At 47.7% G+C, this 20,062-nt stretch overlaps 1 protein-coding gene across 4 annotated transcripts in view; it reads right to left on the reverse strand.

Moving 5' to 3' along the window:
- LOC135549560 (rap guanine nucleotide exchange factor 5-like) overlaps window positions 1-20,062 on the reverse strand; it is a 102,855-nt gene that overhangs the window by 19,491 nt on the left and 63,302 nt on the right. For all 4 annotated transcript variants that reach the window (XM_064979635.1, XM_064979636.1, XM_064979637.1 and 1 more), the window contains exons 10-11: window positions 7,433-7,578; window positions 4,231-4,331 (exon numbers count right to left, since the gene is read on the reverse strand). In XM_064979635.1, coding sequence (XP_064835707.1) covers window positions 4,231-4,331; window positions 7,433-7,578 — 247 coding nt within the window. The remainder of the gene's footprint in view (window positions 1-4,230; window positions 4,332-7,432; window positions 7,579-20,062) is intronic.

A 20,062-nucleotide genomic window follows, 5' to 3' on the forward strand; every position in this document is an offset into this window, starting at 1 on the left:
GCTTAACACACGCAGGCAGGCAGGCAGGCAGGCACACACACACACACACACACACACACACACACACACACACACACACACACACACACACACACACACACACACACACACACTCTCTCTCTCTCTCCTTCATCTCCTCCTCTATTCATTCCATCTCCTCCATCCCTTCAGCTCTGTTTTCGGGGCCAAAGACTCTTCTACCCAAGATGGTCATCTGTCAACAGGTGACGTTATTCAGACTGTAACATGTCTGGACCACCACAGACTGACAAACCCTATACACTCCAACGCACCTCAGTCCACACACTCAGACACACACACACACACACACGCAACCACCCACTCCTTGCTCCTTGCTCCTGCTACACAGTCACAATGAAGAAAACTAATCACCAGGGATTATAGCTACATACATTCCTGAGAGAAAGAAAGAGAGAGAATGAAAGAAAAAGAAAGAAAGAGAGCGAGAATGAAAGAGAGAGAATGAAAGAGAGAATGAAAGAGAGAATGAAAGAGAGAATGAAAGAGAGAAAGAGAACGAGAATGAAAGAGAGAGAATGAAAGAGAGAATGAAAGAGAGAATGAAAGAGAGAAAGAGAAAGAGAATGGGAAAGAGAGAATGAAAGAGAGAGAATGAAAGAGAGAATGAAAGAGAGAATGAAAGAGAGAATGAAAGAGAGAGAGAGAATGAGAGAGAGAATGAAAGAGAGCGAGAAAGAGAGCGAGAAAGAGAGAATGAAAGAGAGAGAATGAAAGAGAGAGAATGAAAGAGAGAATGAAAGAGAGAATGAAAGAGCGAGAATAAGAGAATGAAAGAGAGAATGAAAAAGAGCGAGAAAGAGAGAATGAGAGAATGAGAGCGAGAATGAAAGAGAGATAATGAAAGAGAGCGAGAAAGAGAGAATGAGAGAATGAGAGCGAGAATGAAAGAGAGATAATGAAAGAGAGCGAGAAAGAGAGAATGAGAGCGAGAATGAAAGAGAGATAATGAAAGAGAGCGAGAAAGAGAGAATGAGAGAATGAGAGTGAGAATGAAAGAGATAATGAAAGAGAGAATGAAAGAGAGAGAAAGGGAGAGTAAAAATAACGGTTGTGTTGCGACACGTGGCCATATTCTGAGAGCTGGGGAGGGAGTGGTGCACATAAAGATAATCCTCTATTTATTTATTTCACCTTTATTTAACCAGGTAGGCTAGTTGAGAACACCTTTATTTAACCAGGTAGGCTAGTTGAGAACACCTTTATTTAACCAGGTAGGCTAGTTGAGAACACCTTTATTTAACCAGGTAGGCTAGTTGAGAACACCTTTATTTAACCAGGTAGGCTAGTTGAGAACACCTTTATTTAACCAGGTAGGCTAGTTGAGAACACCTTTATTTAACCAGGTAGGCTAGTTGAGAACACCTTTATTTAACCAGGTAGGCTAGTTGAGAACACCTTTATTTAACCAGGTAGGCTAGTTGAGAACACCTTTATTTAACCAGGTAGGCTAGTTGAGAACAAGTTCTCATTTACAATTGCGACCTGGCCAGGATGCAGTTCGACACATACAACGACACAGTGTTACACATGGAGTAAAACAAACATACAGTCAATAATACAGTATAAACAAGTCTATATACGATGTGAGCAAATGAGGTGAGATAAGGGAGGTAAAGGCAAAAAAAGGCCATGGTGGCAAAGTAAATACAATATAGCAAGTAAAACACTGGTCACACCCTGGTCTTAGTATTTTGTGTTTTCTTTATTATTTTGGTCAGGCCAGGGTGTGACATGGGTTAATTATGTGGTGTGTTTTGTCTAGGTTTTTTTTTGTAGGTTATGGGATTGTTGTATAGTGGGGTTATCTAGAAAAGTCTATGGTTGCCTGAAGTGGTTCTTAAACAGAGGCAGGTGTTTATCGTTGTCTCTGATTGGGAACCATATTTAGGCAGCCATATTCTTTGAGTGTTTGGTGGGTGATTGTTCCTGTCTCAGTGTTAGTTTGCACCAGATACGGCTGTTCAGGTTTTCACGGTTCTTGTTTTGGATTGTTCGTGCTTATTCTTTTATGAAATATGTTTCAAAATAACCACGCTGCATTTTGGTCCGATCCCTGCTACACCTCCTCTTCAGAGGAAGAGGAGAAAGAAAACCGTTACAACACTGGAATGGTAGATTTGCAGTGGAAGAATGTGCAAAGTAGAAATAAAAATAATGGGGTGCAAAGGAGCAAAATAAATAAATTAATAAAATAAATACAGTAGGGAAAGAGGTAGTTGTTTGGGATAAAATATAGGTGGGCTATGTACAGGTGCAGTAATCTGTGAGCTGCTCTGAAAAAAGATTTTTGTAGTTCGTTCCAGTCATTGGCAGCCGAGAACAGTCATTGGCAGCCGAGAACTGGAAGGGGAGGCGGCCAAAGGAAGAATTGGTTTTGGGGGTGACCAGAGAGATATACCTGCTGGAGCGCGTGCTACAGGTGGGCGATGCTATGGTGACCAGCGAGCTGAGATAAGGGGGGATTTTACCTAGCAGGGTCTTGTAGATGACATGGAGCCAGTGGGTTTGGCGACGAGTATGAAGCGAGGGCCAGCCAACGAGAGAGTACAGGTCGCAATGGTGGGTAGTATATGGGGCTTTGGTGACAAAACGGATGGCAAAGTGATAGACTGCATCCAATTTGTTGAGTAGGGTATTGGAGGCTATTTTGTAAATGACATCGCCGAAGTCGAGGATTGGTAGGATAGTTTGGCAGCATGAGTGAAGGATGCTTTGTTGCGAAATAGGAAGCCAATTCTAGATTTAATTTTTGATGTTTGATGTGGGTCTGGAAGGAGAGTTTACAGTCTAACCAGACACCTAGGTATTTGTAGTTGTCCACGTATTCTAAGTCAGAACCGTCCAGAGTAGTGATGTTGGACAGGCGGGCAGGTGCAGGCAGCGATCGGTTGAAGAGCATGCATTTAGTTTTACTTGTATTTAAGAGCAATTGGAGGCCACGGAAGGAGAGTTGTATGGCATTGAAGCTTGCCTGGAGGGTTGTTAACACAGTGTCCAAAGAAGGGCCAGAAGTATACAGAATGGTGTCGTCTGCGTAGAGGTGGATCAGAGACTCACCAGCAGCAAGAGCGACATCATTGATGTATATAGAGAAGAGAGTCGGTCCAAGAATTGAACCCTGTGGCACCCCCATAGAGACTGCCAGAGGTCCGGACAGCATGCCCTCTATGAAAACCAATGGTTCAAACCTCATGTCTCTATCATAATCCAATCAATAGTTTTTGTAGTTTTTACCCTTGTAGGATGGCCGGAATCAGGGTGACTAAATCACTAGAGGCCAGAGAAAAATCTGGGAAAAATACTGGAAAATGGCATCACATCAGATTCTGAGCAAGAATAAAGGCTACTGGCCACCTGCCAGGATCCCTTTCAGATTGATCTCATCTTTCCCCTCGAATCCGCAGGACATAAAACAATACAGAGGTCAGATGGATACTGATTTTGAGACATGAAATGTAGCATTTTCACATTTTAGTGTACACTTTTCATGTTTTAGTGTACACTTTTCATGTTTTAGTGTACACTTTTCATGTTTTAGTGTACACCTTTCATATTTTAGTGTACACTTTTCATGTTTTAGTGTAAACTTTTCATATTTTAGTGTAAACTTTTCATATTTTAGTGTACACTTAATATTTTAGTGTAAACGTTTCATATTTTAGTGTAAATTTGTCATATTTCAGTGTACACTTTTCATATGAATTCCTGTTCTCTTTAGTAGATTTACCACAAAAACAAACGTATCTCTGTGAAATGTCAATGGAGCACTGAATGTATACCAAGCTTGTTATTTCAAAGCCTTCTACATTTAATTCAGCTTGGTGTCATTGCAATTTAGCTTGTTGTAACCCGCGGAAACATCTTTGAAGACCACGGCCACAAACTGTAAAATCCTCAAAAGTTCTTAGGAGAAACCAAAAACTCAACAGAGCTCAGTCCTTATTATCAGATGTATTTGTTTCTGAAATCTGACTTTGTGGATATAACGGTATTGATGTGGTAGAGAAAACCCCCCCTGAACGATTCAGAACATGAATGATCCTATTTGTTTTGGTAAAATGTATATTATAACATAAGGAAGTGAAAGCACGTTTTGAACCTGGACAGAGTGGGTGGATACCCTACAAACACACAAATTAAGTCCTTCAGGGTGTGTGTGTGTGTGTGTGTGTGTGTGTGCACGCTAACCAGACTCTTTGCTCTCCGGCGTTCCTCTCTGGTCGTCCAGTCGTAGGTCACTCAGCAGGTGTTCTAGAATCTTCAGTGGTGTTCCAGACACCACCACATACCTACACACAGACCCCCACAGAGAAGAGTTTTACACACACACACACACACACACACACACACACACACACACACACACACACCTGCCAGAAACACAGGAGGAACAGCAGCAGTATTCCTCAGAGCTGCTACCTTCCCTGTCCTCTTCTTCCTCCTCACCCCCACCTTCCTCATCAATGTAAGGTAGACTACTCCAGTCATCTTCATCCTCATCATCCTCATCATCAATGTAACGCAGGTAAGGGACGTTGAAGGTCGGGACAGTACTACTTCTACTACTACTACTACTACTACTACTACTACTACTACTACTACTACTACTACTACTACGACTACTACTACTATGGTCATCATCATCACCAGCCTCTTCATCTTCTGGCTCCACTAGTGTGACAGTTCTCTGATCCATTACAATTCCTCCAGACGACCCCCCTCTGCCTAGCGCAACATGCCCGGCCAGGGTGCTCTGTCCTGCTACCCCTGACTGCCAAAAAGAGATGTACTGAGGCCTCCCGTCTCCCTGCCTAACACCAGAGGCACTCCCACAGCCCCCCCCCACCCACACACACACATATACATACACACACACACTCCCTTTATAAAGCACAAACACACCCTCGAGGCAGCAAACAGTCTTGCTTTCTCCCTTCAAGACAAGAAAACTATTATCTCTTTCTCTGTCTCTGTCTCTCTCGCCCGCTCTCTCCCTGTCTCTGTCTCTCTCTCTCTCTGTTGCTCTCTCCGTCTCTGTCTCTCTCTCCCTGTCTCTCACTCACGCTCTCTGTCTCACACTCTCGCTCTCTCCCTGTCTGTCTCTCTCTCCACGTTTCTGTCTCTCTCCCTGTTTCTCTCTCTCTCTCTTTCTCTCTCTCTCTCTCTCTCTCTCTCGCTTTCTCCCGGTCTCCCTGTCTCTCTGCCTCTGTCTCAGTTTGAGAGTGACAGAGACAGGTTGAGAGTAACAGACACAGGTTGACAGGTTGAGAGTGACAGAGACAGGTTGAGAGTGACCGAGACAGGTTGAGAGTGACAGAGACAGGTTGAGAGTGACCGAGACAGGTTGAGAGTAACAGACACAGGTTGACAGGTTGAGAATGACAGAGACAGGTTGACAGGTTGAGAGTGACCGAGACAGGTTGAGAGAGACCGAGACAGGTTGAGAGTGACAGAGACAGGTTGAGAGTGACAGAGACAGGTTGAGAGTGACCGAGACAGGTTGAGAGGCACTGAAAAAGGTTGAGAGTGACCGAGACAGGTTGAGAGGCACTGAAAAAGGTTGAGAGTGACCGAGACAGGTTGAGAGGCACTGAAAAAGGTTGAGAGTGACAGAGACAGGTTGAGAGTGACAGAGACAGGTTGAGAGAGACCGAGACAGGTTGAGAGTGACAGAGACAGGTTGAGAGTGACCGAGACAGGTTGAGAGTGACAGAGACAGGTTGAGAGTGACAGAGACAGGTTGAGAGTGACCGAGACAGGTTGAGAGTGACCGAAACAGGTTGAGAGGCACTGAAAAAGGTTGAGAGTGACCGAGACAGGTTGAGAGGCACTGAAAAAAGTTGAGAGTGACAGAGACAGGTTGAGAGAGACCGAGACAGGTTGAGAGTGACCGAGACAGGTTGAGAGTGACAGAGACAGGTTGAGAGTGACAGAGACAGGTTGAGAGTGACAGAGACAGGTTGAGAGTGACAGAGACAGGTTGAGAGTGACAGAGACAGGTTGAGAGTGACAGAGACAGGTTGACAGGTTGAGAATGACAGAGACAGGTTGAGACTGACAGAGACAGGTTGAGAGTGACCGAGACAGGTTGACAGGTTGAGAGTGACCGAGACAGGTTGAGAGTGACAGAGACAGGTTGAGAGTGACCAAGACAGGTTGAGAGGCACAGAAAAAGGTTGAGATTGACAGAGACAGGTTGAGAGTGACAGAGACAGGTTGAGAGTGACAGAGACAGGTTGAGAGTGACCGAGACAGGTTGAGAGGCACAGAAAAAGGTTGAGATTGACAGAGACAGGTTGAGAGTGACCGAGACAGGTTGAGATTGACAGAGACAGGTTGAGAGTGACCGAGACAGGTTGAGAGTGACAGAGACAGGTTGAGAGTGACCGAGACAGGTTGAGAGGCACAGAAAAAGGTTGAGATTGACAGAGACAGGTTGAGAGTGACCGAGACAGGTTGAGAGTGACAGAGACAGGTTGAGAGTGACAGAGACAGGTTGAGAGTGACCGAGACAGGTTGAGAGGCACTGAAAAAGGTTGAGATTGACAGAGACAGGTTGAGAGGCACTGAAAAAGGTTGAGATTGACAGAGACAGGTTGAGAGTGACCGAGACAGGTTGAGAGTGACAGAGACAGGTTGAGAGTGACCGAGACAGGTTGAGAGTGACAGAGACAGGTTGAGAGTGACAGAGACAGGTTGAGAGGCACTGAAAAAGGTTGAGATTGACAGAGACAGGTTGAGAGTGACCGAGACAGGTTGAGAGTGACAGAGACAGGTTGAGAGTGACCGAGACAGGTTGAGAGTGACAGAGACAGGTTGAGAGTGACCGAGACAGGTTGAGAGTGACAGAGACAGGTTGAGAGTGACAGAGACAGGTTGAGAGTGACAGAGACAGGTTGAGAGTGACAGAGACAGGTTGAGAGTGACAGAGACATGTTGACAGGTTGAGAATGACAGAGACAGGTTGAGACTGACAGAGACAGGTTGAGAGTGACCGAGACAGGTTGACAGGTTGAGAGTGACCGAGACAGGTTGAGAGTGACAGAGACAGGTTGAGAGTGACCAAGACAGGTTGAGAGCCACAGAAAAAGGTTGAGATTGACAGAGACAGGTTGAGAGTGACAGAGACAGGTTGAGAGTGACAGAGACAGGTTGAGAGTGACCGAGACAGGTTGAGAGTGACAGAGACAGGTTGAGAGTGACCGAGACAGGTTGAGAGGCACAGAAAAAGGTTGAGATTGACAGAGACAGGTTGAGAGTGACCGAGACAGGTTGAGAGTGACAGAGACAGGTTGAGAGTGACAGAGACAGGTTGAGAGTGACAGAGACAGGTTGAGAGTGACCGAGACAGGTTGAGATTGACATAGTGAAAGAGAAGTAGGATACTGACCTCTTCTCTCCATCTTCTTCCCTTGCTCCTCCCCCTGATGGCGATGAGGCGGGATTAGGTGATGATGTCACTGATGATGGCACTCTCTGTAGCACAAGGACATCCCGCCCCCTTTCCTTAAGACACACCCTCCCTACCACCTCTCCCTGAGAGAGGTATAGAGAGACAGACGTGATAAGAATGGTCCATTGGTATTATATAGAGTATAGACAGAATGGTCCATTGGTATTATATAGAGTATAGACAGAATGGTCCATTAGTATTGTATAGACAGAATGGTTAATTGGTATTATATAGAGTATAGACAGAATGGTCCATTGGTATTATATAGACAGAATGGTCCATTGGTATTATATAGAGTATAGACAGAATGGTCCATTGGTATTATATAGAGTATAGACAGAATGGTCCATTGGTATTGTATAGACAGAATGGTCCATTGGTATTGTATAGACAGAATGGTCCATTGGTATTATATAGACAGAATGGTCTATTGGTATTGTATAGACAGAATGGTCCATTGGTATTGTATAGACAGAATGGTCCATTGGTATTATATAGACAGAATGGTCCATTGGTATTATATAGACAGAATGGTCCATTGGTACTATATAGACAGAATGGTCTATTAGTATTGTATAGACAGAATGGTCCATTGGTATTGTATAGACAGAATGGTCCATTGGTATTATATAGACAGAATGGTCCATTGGTATTGTATAGACAGAATGGTCCATTGGTATTGTATAGACAGAATGGTCCATTGGTATTATATAGACAGAATGGTCCATTGGTATTATATAGGCAGAATGGTCCATTGGTATTATATAGAGTATAGACAGAATGGTCTATTGGTATTATATAGACAGAATGGTCCATTGGTATTGTATAGACAGAATCGTCCATTGGTATTGTATAGACAGAATGGTCCATTGGTATTGTATAGACAGAATGGTCCATTGGTATTATATAGGCAGAATAGTCCATTGGTATTATATAGACAGAATGGTCCATTGGTATTGTATAGACAGAATGGTCCATTGGTATTATATAGAGTATAGACAGAATGGTCCATTGGTATTGTATAGACAGAATGGTCCATTGGTATTATATAGAGTATAGACAGAATGGTCCATTGGTATTATATAGAGTATAGACAGAATGGTCCATTGGTATTATATAGAGTATAGACAGAATGGTCCATTGGTATTGTATAGACAGAATGGTCCATTGGTATTGTATAGACAGAATGGTCCATTGGTATTATATAGAGTATAGACAGAATGGTCCATTGGTATTATATAGAGTATAGACAGAATGGTCCATTAGTATTGTATAGACAGAATAGTCCATTGGTATTGTATAGAGTATAGACAGAATGGTCCATTGGTATTATATAGAGTATAGACAGAATGGTCCATTGGTATTATATAGAGTATAGACAGAATGGTCCATTGGTATTGTATAGACAGAATGGTCCATTGGTATTATATAGAGTATAGACAGAATGGTCCATTGGTATTATATAGAGTATAGACAGAATGGTCCATTGGTATTATATAGAGTATAGACAGAATGGTCCATTGGTATTATATAGAGTATAGACAGAATGGTCCATTGGTATTGTATAGACAGAATGGTCCATTTGTATTGTATAGACAGAATGGTCCATTTGTATTGTAAGGGTCCAGTAAAATGAAGGCAGTTTATACACTTTTAAAACATTCCAATACATTCACAGATTCCACAGCACACTGTGTGCCCTCAGGCCCCAACTCCACCACTGACACATATCTACAGAACTAAATCCATGTGTATGTTTCGTGTGTATGTTATTGTGTGTGTGTATTTATTTGTATTTTTTAATTTTATTTCACCTTTATTTAAGCAGGTGTACGTATCTGTGTGTGCCAATGTTTGTGTTGCTTCACAGTCCCCGCTGTTCCATCAGGTGTTTTTAAATCTGATTTTTAAATCTGATTTTACTGCTTGCGTCAGTTACTTAATGTGGAATAGAGTTCCATGTAGTCATGGCTCTATGTAGTACTGTGGAATAGAGTTCCATGTAGTCATGGCTCTATGTAGTACTGTGGAATAGAGTTCCATGTAGTCATGACTCTATGTAGTACTGTGGAATAGAGTTCCATGTAGTCATGGCTCTATGTAGTACTGTGGAATAGAGTTCCATGTAGTCATGGCTCTATGTAGTACTGTGGAATAGAGTTCCATGTAGTCATGGCTCTATGTAGTACTGTGGAAGAGAGTTCCATGTAGTCATGGCTCTATGTAGTACTGTGGAATAGAGTTCCATGTAGTCATGGCTCTATGTAGTACTGTGGAATAGAGTTCCATGTAATCATGGCTCTATGTAGTACTGTGGAATAGAGGTCCATGTAGTCATGGCTCTATGTAGTACTGTGGAATAGAGTTCCATGTAGTCATGGCTCTATGTAGTATTGTGGAATAGAGTTCCATGTAGTAGTATAGCATAGTAGTATAGTAGTATAGCATAGTAGTATAGTAGTATAGCATAGTAGTATAGCATAGTAGCATGGTAGTATAGCATAGTAGCATAGTAGCATAGTAGTGCAGTTTAGTAGTACAGCATAGTAGCATAGTAGTATAGCATAGTAGTATAGTAGTATAGCATAGTAGCATAGTAGTATAGCATAGTAGCATAGTAGTATAGCATAGTAGCATAGTAGTATAGCATAGTAGTGTAGTATAGTGGTATAGTGGTAAAGTAGTGTAGTTTAGTAGTATAGAATAGTAGCATAGTAGTATAGCATAGTAGCATAGCATAGTAGTGTAGTATAGTGGTATAGTGGTAAAGTAGTGTAGTCTAGTAGTATAGCATAGTAGCATAGTAGTATAGTAGTATAGCATGGTAGTATAGTAGTAAAGTCGCGTAGTTTAGCGGTATAGTAGTATGGTATAATATCATAGTATAGTAGTGTAGTATAGCAGTGTGGTATAGTTTAGTAGCATAGCAGTATAGCATAGCAGTACAGTACAGTAGCATAGTATAATAGTGTAGTTTAGCAGTATAGAAGCATAGCATAGCAGTACAGCATAGTAGTATAATACATTAGTATAATATAGTAGCATAGTATAGTAGTGTAGTTTAGTAGTGTGGTATAGTTTAGTAGCATAGCAGTATTTTTATTTTTTTTCACCTTTATTTAACCAGGTAGGCTAGTTGAGAACAAGTTCTCATTTGCAACTGCGACCTGGCCAAGATAAAGCATAGCAGTGTGAACAGACAACACAGAGTTACACATGGAGTAAACAATTAACAAGTCAATAACACAGTAGAAAAAAGAGAGTCTATATACATTGTGTGCAAAAGGCATGAGGAGGTAGGCGAATAATTACAATTTTGCAGATTAACACTGGAGTGATAAATGATCAGATGGTCATGTACAGGTAGAGATATTGGTGTTCAAAAGAGCAGAAAAGTAAATAAATAAAAACAGTATGAGGATGAGGTAGGTAAATTGGGTGGGCTATTTACCGATAGACAGCTGCAGCGAACGGTTAGCTGCTCAGATAGCAGATGTTTGAAGTTGGTGAGGGAGATAAAAGTCTCCAACTTCAGCGATTTTTGCAATTCGTTCCAGTCACAGGCAGCAGAGAACTGGAATGAAAGGTGGCCAAATGAGGTGTTGGCTTTAGGGATGATCAGTGAGATACACCTGCTGGAGCGCGTGCTACGGATGGGTGTTGCCATCGTGACCAGTGAACTGAGATAAGGCGGAGCTTTACCTAGCATGGACTTGTAGATGACCTGGAGCCAGTGGGTCTGGCGACGAATATGTAGCGAGGGCCAGCTGACTAGAGCATACAGGTCGCAGTGGTGGGTGGTATAAGGTGCTTTAGTGACAAAACGGATGGCACTGTGATAAACTGCATCCAGTTTGCTGAGTAGAGTGTTGGAAGCAATTTTGTAGATGACATCGCCGAAGTCGAGGATCGGTAGAATAGTCAGTTTTACTAGGGTTAGTTTGGCGGCGTGAGTGAAGGAGGCTTTGTTGCAGAATAGAAAGCCGACTCTAGATTTGATTTTCGATTGGAGATGCTTGATATGAGTCTGGAAGGAGAGTTTACAGTCTAGCCAGACACTTAGGTACTTATAGATGTCCACATATTCAAGGTCGGAACCATCCAGGGTGTTGATGCTAGTCAGGCGTGCGGGTGCAGGCAGCGAACGGTTGAAAAGCATGCATTTGGTTTTACTAGCGTTTAAGAGCAGTTGGAGGCCACCGAAGGAGTGTTGTATGGCATTGAAGCTCGTTTGGAGGTTAGATAGCACAGTGTCCAAGGACGGGTCGGAAGTATATAGAATGGTGTCGTCTGCGTAGAGGTGGATGAGGGAATCGCCCGCAGCAAGAGCAACATCATTGATATATACAGAGTGTGGCACCCCTGTGGCACCCCCATAGAGACTGCCAGAGGACCGGACAACAGGCCCTCTGATTTGACACACTGAACTCTGTCTGAGAAGTAGTTGGTGAACCTGGCGAGGCAGTCATCAGAAAACCTGCTAGTATAGCATAGTGGTACAGTATAGTAGTATAGTATGGTGGTATAGTTTAGCTGTATAGTATAGTGGTATAGCTTGGTGGTATAGTAGTATGGAACAGTAAAGCAGTATAGTATAGCAGCATAGTATGGTAGTATAGTGGTGTAGAATAGTCGTGTAGTATAGTGGTATAGTATAGTGGTATAGTTCAGTGGTATAGTAGTATAGCATAGCGGTGTAGCATAGCGGTATAGTCTAGTAGTATAGTATAGTGGTATAGTTTAGTTGTATAATATAGCGGTATAGCTTGGTAGCATAGTATGGTAGTATAGTATAGTGGCATAGTGTAGTTGTACAGTATAGTGGTATAGTATAGTGGTATAGTTTAGTTGTATAGTGGTATTGTATAGCTGGATAGTTTAGTGATATAGTTTAGTTGTATATTATAGTGGTATAGTATAGCGGTATAGTTTGGTAGTATAGTAGAATAGTACAGGAGTATAGTTTAGTTGTATAGTATAGCTGTATAGTTTAGTGGTATAGCAGTGTAGTATAGTGGTAAAGTATAGCGCTATAGTTTAGCAGTATAGTAGTATAGTACAGTGGCATAGTTTAGTTGTATAGTATAGTGGTATAGTTTAGTTGTATAGCAGTGTAGTATAGTGGCAAAGTATAGCGCTATAGTTTAGCAGTATAGTCGTATAGTGCAGTGGCATATTTTTGTTGTACAGTATAGTGGAATAGTAGTGCAGTATAGTTCAGTAGTATAGTAGCATAGTATAGCGGTATAGTTCAGTAGTATAGTAGTATAGTATGGTGGTATAGTTCAGTGGTATAGTAGTATAGTATGGTGGTATAGCTTAGCGGTATAGTTTAGTAGTATAGTAGTATAGTATGGTGGTATAGCTCAGTAGTATAGTAGTATAGTATGGTGGTATAGTTCAGTGGTATAGTAGTATAGTATTGTAGTATAGTATGGTGGTATAGCTTAGCGGTATAGTTTAGTAGTATAGTAGTATAGTATGGTGGTATAGTTTAGCGGTATAGTTTAGTAGTATAGTAGCATAGCATGGTGGTATAGTTTAGTAGTATGGTGGTATAGTATGGTGGTATAGTTCAGTGGTATAGTAGTATAGTATGGTGGTATAGTTTAGTAGCATAGTATGGTGGTATAGTTTAGTAGTATAGTAGTATAGTATGGTAGTATAGTATGGTAGTATAGTATGGTGGTATAGTTTAGTAGTATGGTAGTATAGTATAGCGGTATAGTTTAGCAGTATAGTAGTATAGTATGGTGGTATAGTTTAGTAGTATGGTAGTATAGTATAGCGGTATAGTTTAGCAGTATATTAGTATAGTATGGTGGTATAGTTTAGCAGTATAGCAGTATAGTATGGTGGTATAGTTTAGCGGTATAGTAGTATAGTATGGTGGTATAGTTTAGCGGTATAGTAGTATAGTATGGTGGTATAGTTTAGCAGTATAGTATGGTGGTATAGTTTAGCAGTATAGTAGTATAGTATAGCGGTATAGTTTAGCAGTATAGTAGTATAGTATGGTGGTATAGTTTAGTAGTATAGTAGTATACTATGGTGGTATGGTTTAGCGGTATAGTATGGTAGTATAGTTTAGTAATATAGTAGTATAGTATGGTGGTATAGTTTAGCAGTATAGTAGTATAGTATGGTGGTATAGTTTAGTAGTATTGTAGTATAGTATGGTGGTATAGTTTAGCAGTATAGTAATATAGTATGGTGGTATAGTTTAGTAGTATTGTAGTATAGTATGGTGGTATGGTTTAGCGGTATAGTAGTATAGTATGGTGGTATGGTTTAGCGGTATAGTAGTATAGTATGGTGGTATGGTTTAGTAGTATAGTAGTATAGTATGGTGGTATGGTTTAGCGGTATAGTAGTATAGTATGGTGGTATGGTTTAGTAGTATAGTAGTATAGTATGGTGGTATGGTTTAGCGGTATAGTAGTATAGTATGGTGATATAGTTTAGTAGTATAGTAGTATAGTATGGTGGTATGGTTTAGCAGTATAGTAGTATTGCATGGCGGTATCGTTTAGTGGTATAGTACCGCAGTGTAGTATACTGACATGGTTTAGTAGTATAGTATAGTGGTATATTTTGGAAGTATAGTAGTATAGTATGGTGGTATAGTTTAGCAGTATAGCATAGTAGTATAAGATCTTTATCAAACAGATGAAAAGCTGCTGCAAGGCCTGGAGCAAGTACACACACACACACACACACACACACACACACACACACACACACACACACACACACACACACACACACACACACACACACACACACACACACACACACACACACACACACACACACACACACACACACACACACACAGACATACACACACACACAGAGATGAAAAGCGGCAGATGAAAAGAACTGTCTGATATTTGATACAGGGTTACCCCCCCCTAACAAACACACCAATCACACACACACACATCTGTCGCAGAAGGACCAAAACTACTCAATACACACAGACTGTGTGTGTGCTTTCTCATGACTCATGTGTTAATGGCCCCCTTACCAGGTGCTCGGCAGATGATGATGTCATCTGATCCTCTCACCAGGTGTTATCCTTCCTATCCTCTCCCCCCAGCCCCCCCCTGTCCTCTCTCCTCATAGCCCTCCCCTGTCCTCTCTGCTCATAGCCCTCCCCTGTCCTCTCTGCTCATAGCCCTCCCCTGTCCTCTCTCCTCATAGCCCTCCCCTGTCATCTCTGCTCATAGCCCTCCCCTGTCCTCTCTCCTCATAGCCCTCCCCTGTCCTCTCTCCTCATAGCCCTCCCCTGTCCTCTCTCCTCATAGCCCTCCCCTGTCCTCTCTCCCCCCAGCCGTAGCCTGTCCTCTCTCCTCCCAGCCGAAGCCTGCCCTCTCCCCTGTCCTCTCTCCTCATAGCCCTCCCCTGTCCTCTCTCCTCATAGCCCTCCCCTGTCCTCTCTGCTCATAGCCCTCCCCTGTCCTCTCTCCCCCCAGCCGTAGCCTGTCCTCTCTCCTCCCAGCCGAAGCCTGCCCTCTCCCCTGTCCTCTCTCCTGTCCTCTCTCCTCATAGCCCTCCCCTGTCCTCTCTCCTCATAGCCCTCCCCTGTCCTCTCTCCTCATAGCCCTCCCCTGTCCTCTCTCCCCCCAGCCGTAGCCTGTCCTCTCTCCCCCCAGCCGTAGCCTGTCCTCTCTCCTCCCAGCCGAAGCCTGCCCTCTCCCCTGTCCTCTCTCCTGTCCTCTCTCCTCCCAGCCGAAGCCTGCCCTCTCCCCTGTCCACTCTCCTGTCCTCTCTCCTCCCAGCCGTAGCCTGCCCTCTCTCCCCTGCCCTCTCTCCTCCCAGCCCTAGCCTGTCCTCTCTCCCCTGCCCTCTCTCCCCTGCCCTCTCTCCTCCCAGCCCTAGCCTGTCCTCTCTCCAGTGTCCTCTCTCCCCCCAGCCGTAGCCTGTCCTTTCTCCTCCCCAGCCGAAGCCTGCCCTCTCCCCTGTCCTCTCTCCTCCTAGCCCTAGCCTGTCCTCTCTCCCCCCAGCCCTAGCCTGTCCTCTCTCCTCCCAGCCCTAGCCTGTCCTCTCTCCCCCCATCCCTAGCCTGTCCTCTCTCTCCCCAGCCGTAGCCTGTCCTCCTTCTTCCCAGCCATAGCCTGCCCTCCTCCCTGTCCTCTCTCCCCCCAGCCCTAGCCTGTCCTCTCTCTCCCCATCCCTAGCCTGTCCTCTCTCTCCCCATCCCTAGTCTGTCCTCTCTTTTCATAGCCCTCCCCTGTCCTCTCTCCTCATAGCCCTCCCCTGTCCTCTCTCCTGTCCTCTCTCCCCCCAGCCGTAGCCTGTCCTTTCTACTCCTAGCCCTAGCCTGTCCTCCTCCCTGTCCTCTTTCCTCCTAGCCCTAGCCTGTCCTCTCTCCCCCCAGCCCTAGCCTGTCCTCTCTCTCCCCATCCCTAGCCTGTCCTCTCTCTCCCCATCCCTAGTCTGTCCTCTCTCTCCCCATCCCTAGCCTGCCCTCTCTCCTCCCAGCCCTAGCCTGCCCTCTCTCCCCCCAGCCCTAGCCTGTCCTCTCTCTCCCCATCCCTAGCCTGTCCTCTCTCTCCCCATCCCTAGTCTGTCCTCTCTCTCCCCATCCCTAGCCTGCCCTCTCTCCTCCCAGCCCTAGCCTGCCCTCTCTCCCCAGCCCTAGCCTGTCCTCTCTCTCCCCATCCCTAGCCTGTCCTCTCTCTCCCCATCCCTAGTCTGTCCTCTCTCTCCCCAGCCCTAGCCTGCCCTCTCTCCCCCCAGCCCTAGCCTGTCCTCTCTCTCCCCATCCCTAGCCTGTCCTCTCTCTCCCCATCCCTAGCCTGTCCTCTCTCCCCCCAGCCCTAGCCTGTCCTCTCTCTCCCCATCCCTAGCCTGTCCTCTCTCTCCCCATCCCTAGTCTGTCCTCTCTCTCCCCATCCCTAGCCTGCCCTCTCTCCTCCTAGCCCTAGCCTGTCCTCTCTCTCCCCATCCCTAGCCTGTCCTCTCTCTCCCCATCCCTAGTCTGTCCTCTCTCTCCCCAGCCCTAGCCTGCCCTCTCTCCCCAGCCCTAGCCTGTCCTCTCTCTCCCCATCCCTAGCCTGTCCTCTCTCTCCCCATCCCTAGTCTGTCCTCTCTCTCCCCAGCCCTAGCCTGCCCTCTCTCCCCAGCCCTAGCCTGTCCTCTCTCTCCCCATCCCTAGCCTGTCCTCTCTCTCCCCATCCCTAGTCTGTCCTCTCTCTCCCCAGCCCTAGCCTGCCCTCTCTCTCCCCATCCCTAGCCTGTCCTCTCTCTCCCCAGCCCTAGCCTGTCCTCTCTCTCCCCATCCCTAGCCTGTCCTCTCTCTCCCCAGCCCTAGCCTGTCCTCTCTCTCCCCAGCCCTAGCCTGCCCTCTCTCTCCCCATCCCTAGTCTGTCCTCTCTCTCCCCAGCCCTAGCCTGTCCTCTCTCTCCCCATCCCTAGCCTGTCCTCTCTCTCCCCATCCCTAGCCTGTCCTCTCTCTCCCCATCCCTAGCCTGTCCTCTCTCCCCCCATCCCTAGCCTGTCCTCTCTCTCCCCAGCCGTAGCCTGTCCTCTTTCCTCCTAGCCCTAGCCTGTCCTCCTCCCTGTCCTCTTTCCTCCTAGCCCTAGCCTGTCCTCTCTCCCCCCCAGCCCTAGCCTGTCCTCTCTCTCCCCATCCCTAGCCTGTCCTCTCTCTCCCCATCCCTAGTCTGTCCTCTCTCTCCCCAGCCCTAGCCTGCCCTCTCTCCCCAGCCCTAGCCTGTCCTCTCTCTCCCCATCCCTAGCCTGTCCTCTCTCTCCCCATCCCTAGTCTGTCCTCTCTCTCCCCAGCCCTAGCCTGCCCTCTCTCCTCCCAGCCCTAGCCTGTCCTCTCTCTCCCCATCCCTAGCCTGTCCTCTCTCTCCCCATCCCTAGTCTGTCCTCTCTCTCCCCAGCCCTAGCCTGCCCTCTCTCCCCAGCCCTAGCCTGTCCTCTCTCTCCCCATCCCTAGCCTGTCCTCTCTCTCCCCATCCCTAGTCTGTCCTCTCTCTCCCCAGCCCTAGCCTGCCCTCTCTCCTCCCAGCCCTAGCCTGCCCTCTCTCCCCAGCCCTAGCCTGTCCTCTCTCTCCCCATCCCTAGCCTGTCCTCTCTCTCCCCATCCCTAGTCTGTCCTCTCTCTCCCCAGCCCTAGCCTGCCCTCTCTCCTCCCAGCCCTAGCCTGTCCTCTCTCTCCCCATCCCTAGCCTGTCCTCTCTCTCCCCATCCCTAGTCTGTCCTCTCTCTCCCCAGCCCTAGCCTGCCCTCTCTCCCCAGCCCTAGCCTGTCCTCTCTCTCCCCATCCCTAGCCTGCCCTCTCTCTCCCCATCCCTAGTCTGTCCTCTCTCTCCCCAGCCCTAGCCTGCCCTCTCTCCTCCCAGCCCTAGCCTGCCCTCTCTCCTCCCATCCCTAGCCTGTCCTCTCTCCCCCCATCCCTAGCCTGTCCTCTCTCTCCCCAGCCGTAGCCTGTCCTCTTTCCTCCTAGCCCTAGCCTGTCCTCTCCCCTGTCCTCTCTCCTCATAGCCCTCCCCTGTCCTCTCTCCTCATAGCCCTCCCCTGTCCTCTCTGCTCATAGCCCTCCCCTGTCCTCTCTCCTCATAGCCCTCCCCTGTCCTCTCTCCCCCCAGCCGTAGCCTGTCCTCTCTCCTCCCAGCCGAAGCCTGCCCTCTCCCCTGTCCTCTCTCCTGTCCTCTCTCCTCCCAGCCGAAGCCTGCCCTCTCCCCTGTCCACTCTCCTGTCCTCTCTCCTCCCAGCCGTAGCCTGCCCTCTCTCCCCTGCCCTCTCTCCTCCCAGCCCTAGCCTGTCCTCTCTCCCCTGCCCTCTCTCCCCTGCCCTCTCTCCTCCCAGCCCTAGCCTGTCCTCTCTCCAGTGTCCTCTCTCCCCCCAGCCGTAGCCTGTCCTTTCTCCTCCCAGCCGAAGCCTGCCCTCTCCCCTGTCCTCTCTCCTCCTAGCCCTAGCCTGTCCTCTCTCCCCCCAGCCCTAGCCTGTCCTCTCTCCTCCCAGCCCTAGCCTGTCCTCTCTCTCCCCAGCCGTAGCCTGTCCTCCTTCTTCCCAGCCATAGCCTGCCCTCCTCCCTGTCCTCTCTCCCCCCAGCCCTAGCCTGTCCTCTCTCTCCCCATCCCTAGCCTGTCCTCTCTCTCCCCATCCCTAGTCTGTCCTCTCTTTTCATAGCCCTCCCCTGTCCTCTCTCCTCATAGCCCTCCCCTGTCCTCTCTCCTGTCCTCTCTCCCCCCAGCCGTAGCCTGTCCTCTCTCCTCCCAGCCGTAGCCTGTCCTCTCTCCCCAGCCCTAGCCTGTCCTCTCTCTCCCCATCCCTAGCCTGTCCTCTCTCTCCCCATCCCTAGTCTGTCCTCTCTCTCCCCATCCCTAGCCTGCCCTCTCTCCTCCCATCCCTAGCCTGTCCTCCTCCCTGTCCTCTTTCCTCCTAGCCCTAGCCTGTCCTCTCTCCCCCCAGCCCTAGCCTGTCCTCTCTCTCCCCATCCCTAGCCTGCCCTCTCTCCTCCCAGCCCTAGCCTGCCCTCTCTCCCCAGCCCTAGCCTGTCCTCTCTCTCCCCATCCCTAGCCTGTCCTCTCTCTCCCCATCCCTAGTCTGTCCTCTCTCTCCCCAGCCCTAGCCTGCCCTCTCTCCCCCAGCCCTAGCCTGTCCTCTCTCTCCCCATCCCTAGCCTGTCCTCTCTCTCCCCATCCCTAGTCTGTCCTCTCTCTCCCCATCCCTAGCCTGCCCTCTCTCCTCCCAGCCCTAGCCTGCCCTCTCTCCCCAGCCCTAGCCTGTCCTCTCTCTCCCCATCCCTAGCCTGTCCTCTCTCTCCCCATCCCTAGTCTGTCCTCTCTCTCCCCAGCCCTAGCCTGCCCTCTCTCCCCCAGCCCTAGCCTGTCCTCTCTCTCCCCATCCCTAGCCTGTCCTCTCTCTCCCCATCCCTAGCCTGTCCTCTCTCCCCCAGCCCTAGCCTGTCCTCTCTCTCCCCATCCCTAGCCTGTCCTCTCTCTCCCCATCCCTAGTCTGTCCTCTCTCTCCCCATCCCTAGCCTGCCCTCTCTCCTCCCAGCCCTAGCCTGCCCTCTCTCCCCAGCCCTAGCCTGTCCTCTCTCTCCCCATCCCTAGTCTGTCCTCTCTCTCCCCAGCCCTAGCCTGCCCTCTCTCCCCAGCCCTAGCCTGTCCTCTCTCTCCCCATCCCTAGCCTGTCCTCTCTCTCCCCATCCCTAGTCTGTCCTCTCTCTCCCCAGCCCTAGCCTGCCCTCTCTCCCCAGCCCTAGCCTGTCCTCTCTCTCCCCATCCCTAGCCTGTCCTCTCTCTCCCCATCCCTAGTCTGTCCTCTCTCTCCCCAGCCCTAGCCTGCCCTCTCTCCTCCCAGCCCTAGCCTGCCCTCTCTCCTCCCATCCCTAGCCTGTCCTCTCTCCCCCATCCCTAGCCTGTCCTCTCTCTCCCCAGCCGTAGCCTGTCCTCTTTCCTCCTAGCCCTAGCCTGTCCTCCTCCCTGTCCTCTTTCCTCCTAGCCCTAGCCTGTCCTCTCTCCCCCCAGCCCTAGCCTGTCCTCTCTCTCCCCATCCCTAGCCTGTCCTCTCTCTCCCCATCCCTAGTCTGTCCTCTCTCTC

Source organism: Oncorhynchus masou, chromosome 12, assembly GCF_036934945.1.
Source record: "Oncorhynchus masou masou isolate Uvic2021 chromosome 12, UVic_Omas_1.1, whole genome shotgun sequence".
NCBI lineage: Eukaryota > Metazoa > Chordata > Actinopteri > Salmoniformes > Salmonidae > Oncorhynchus > Oncorhynchus masou.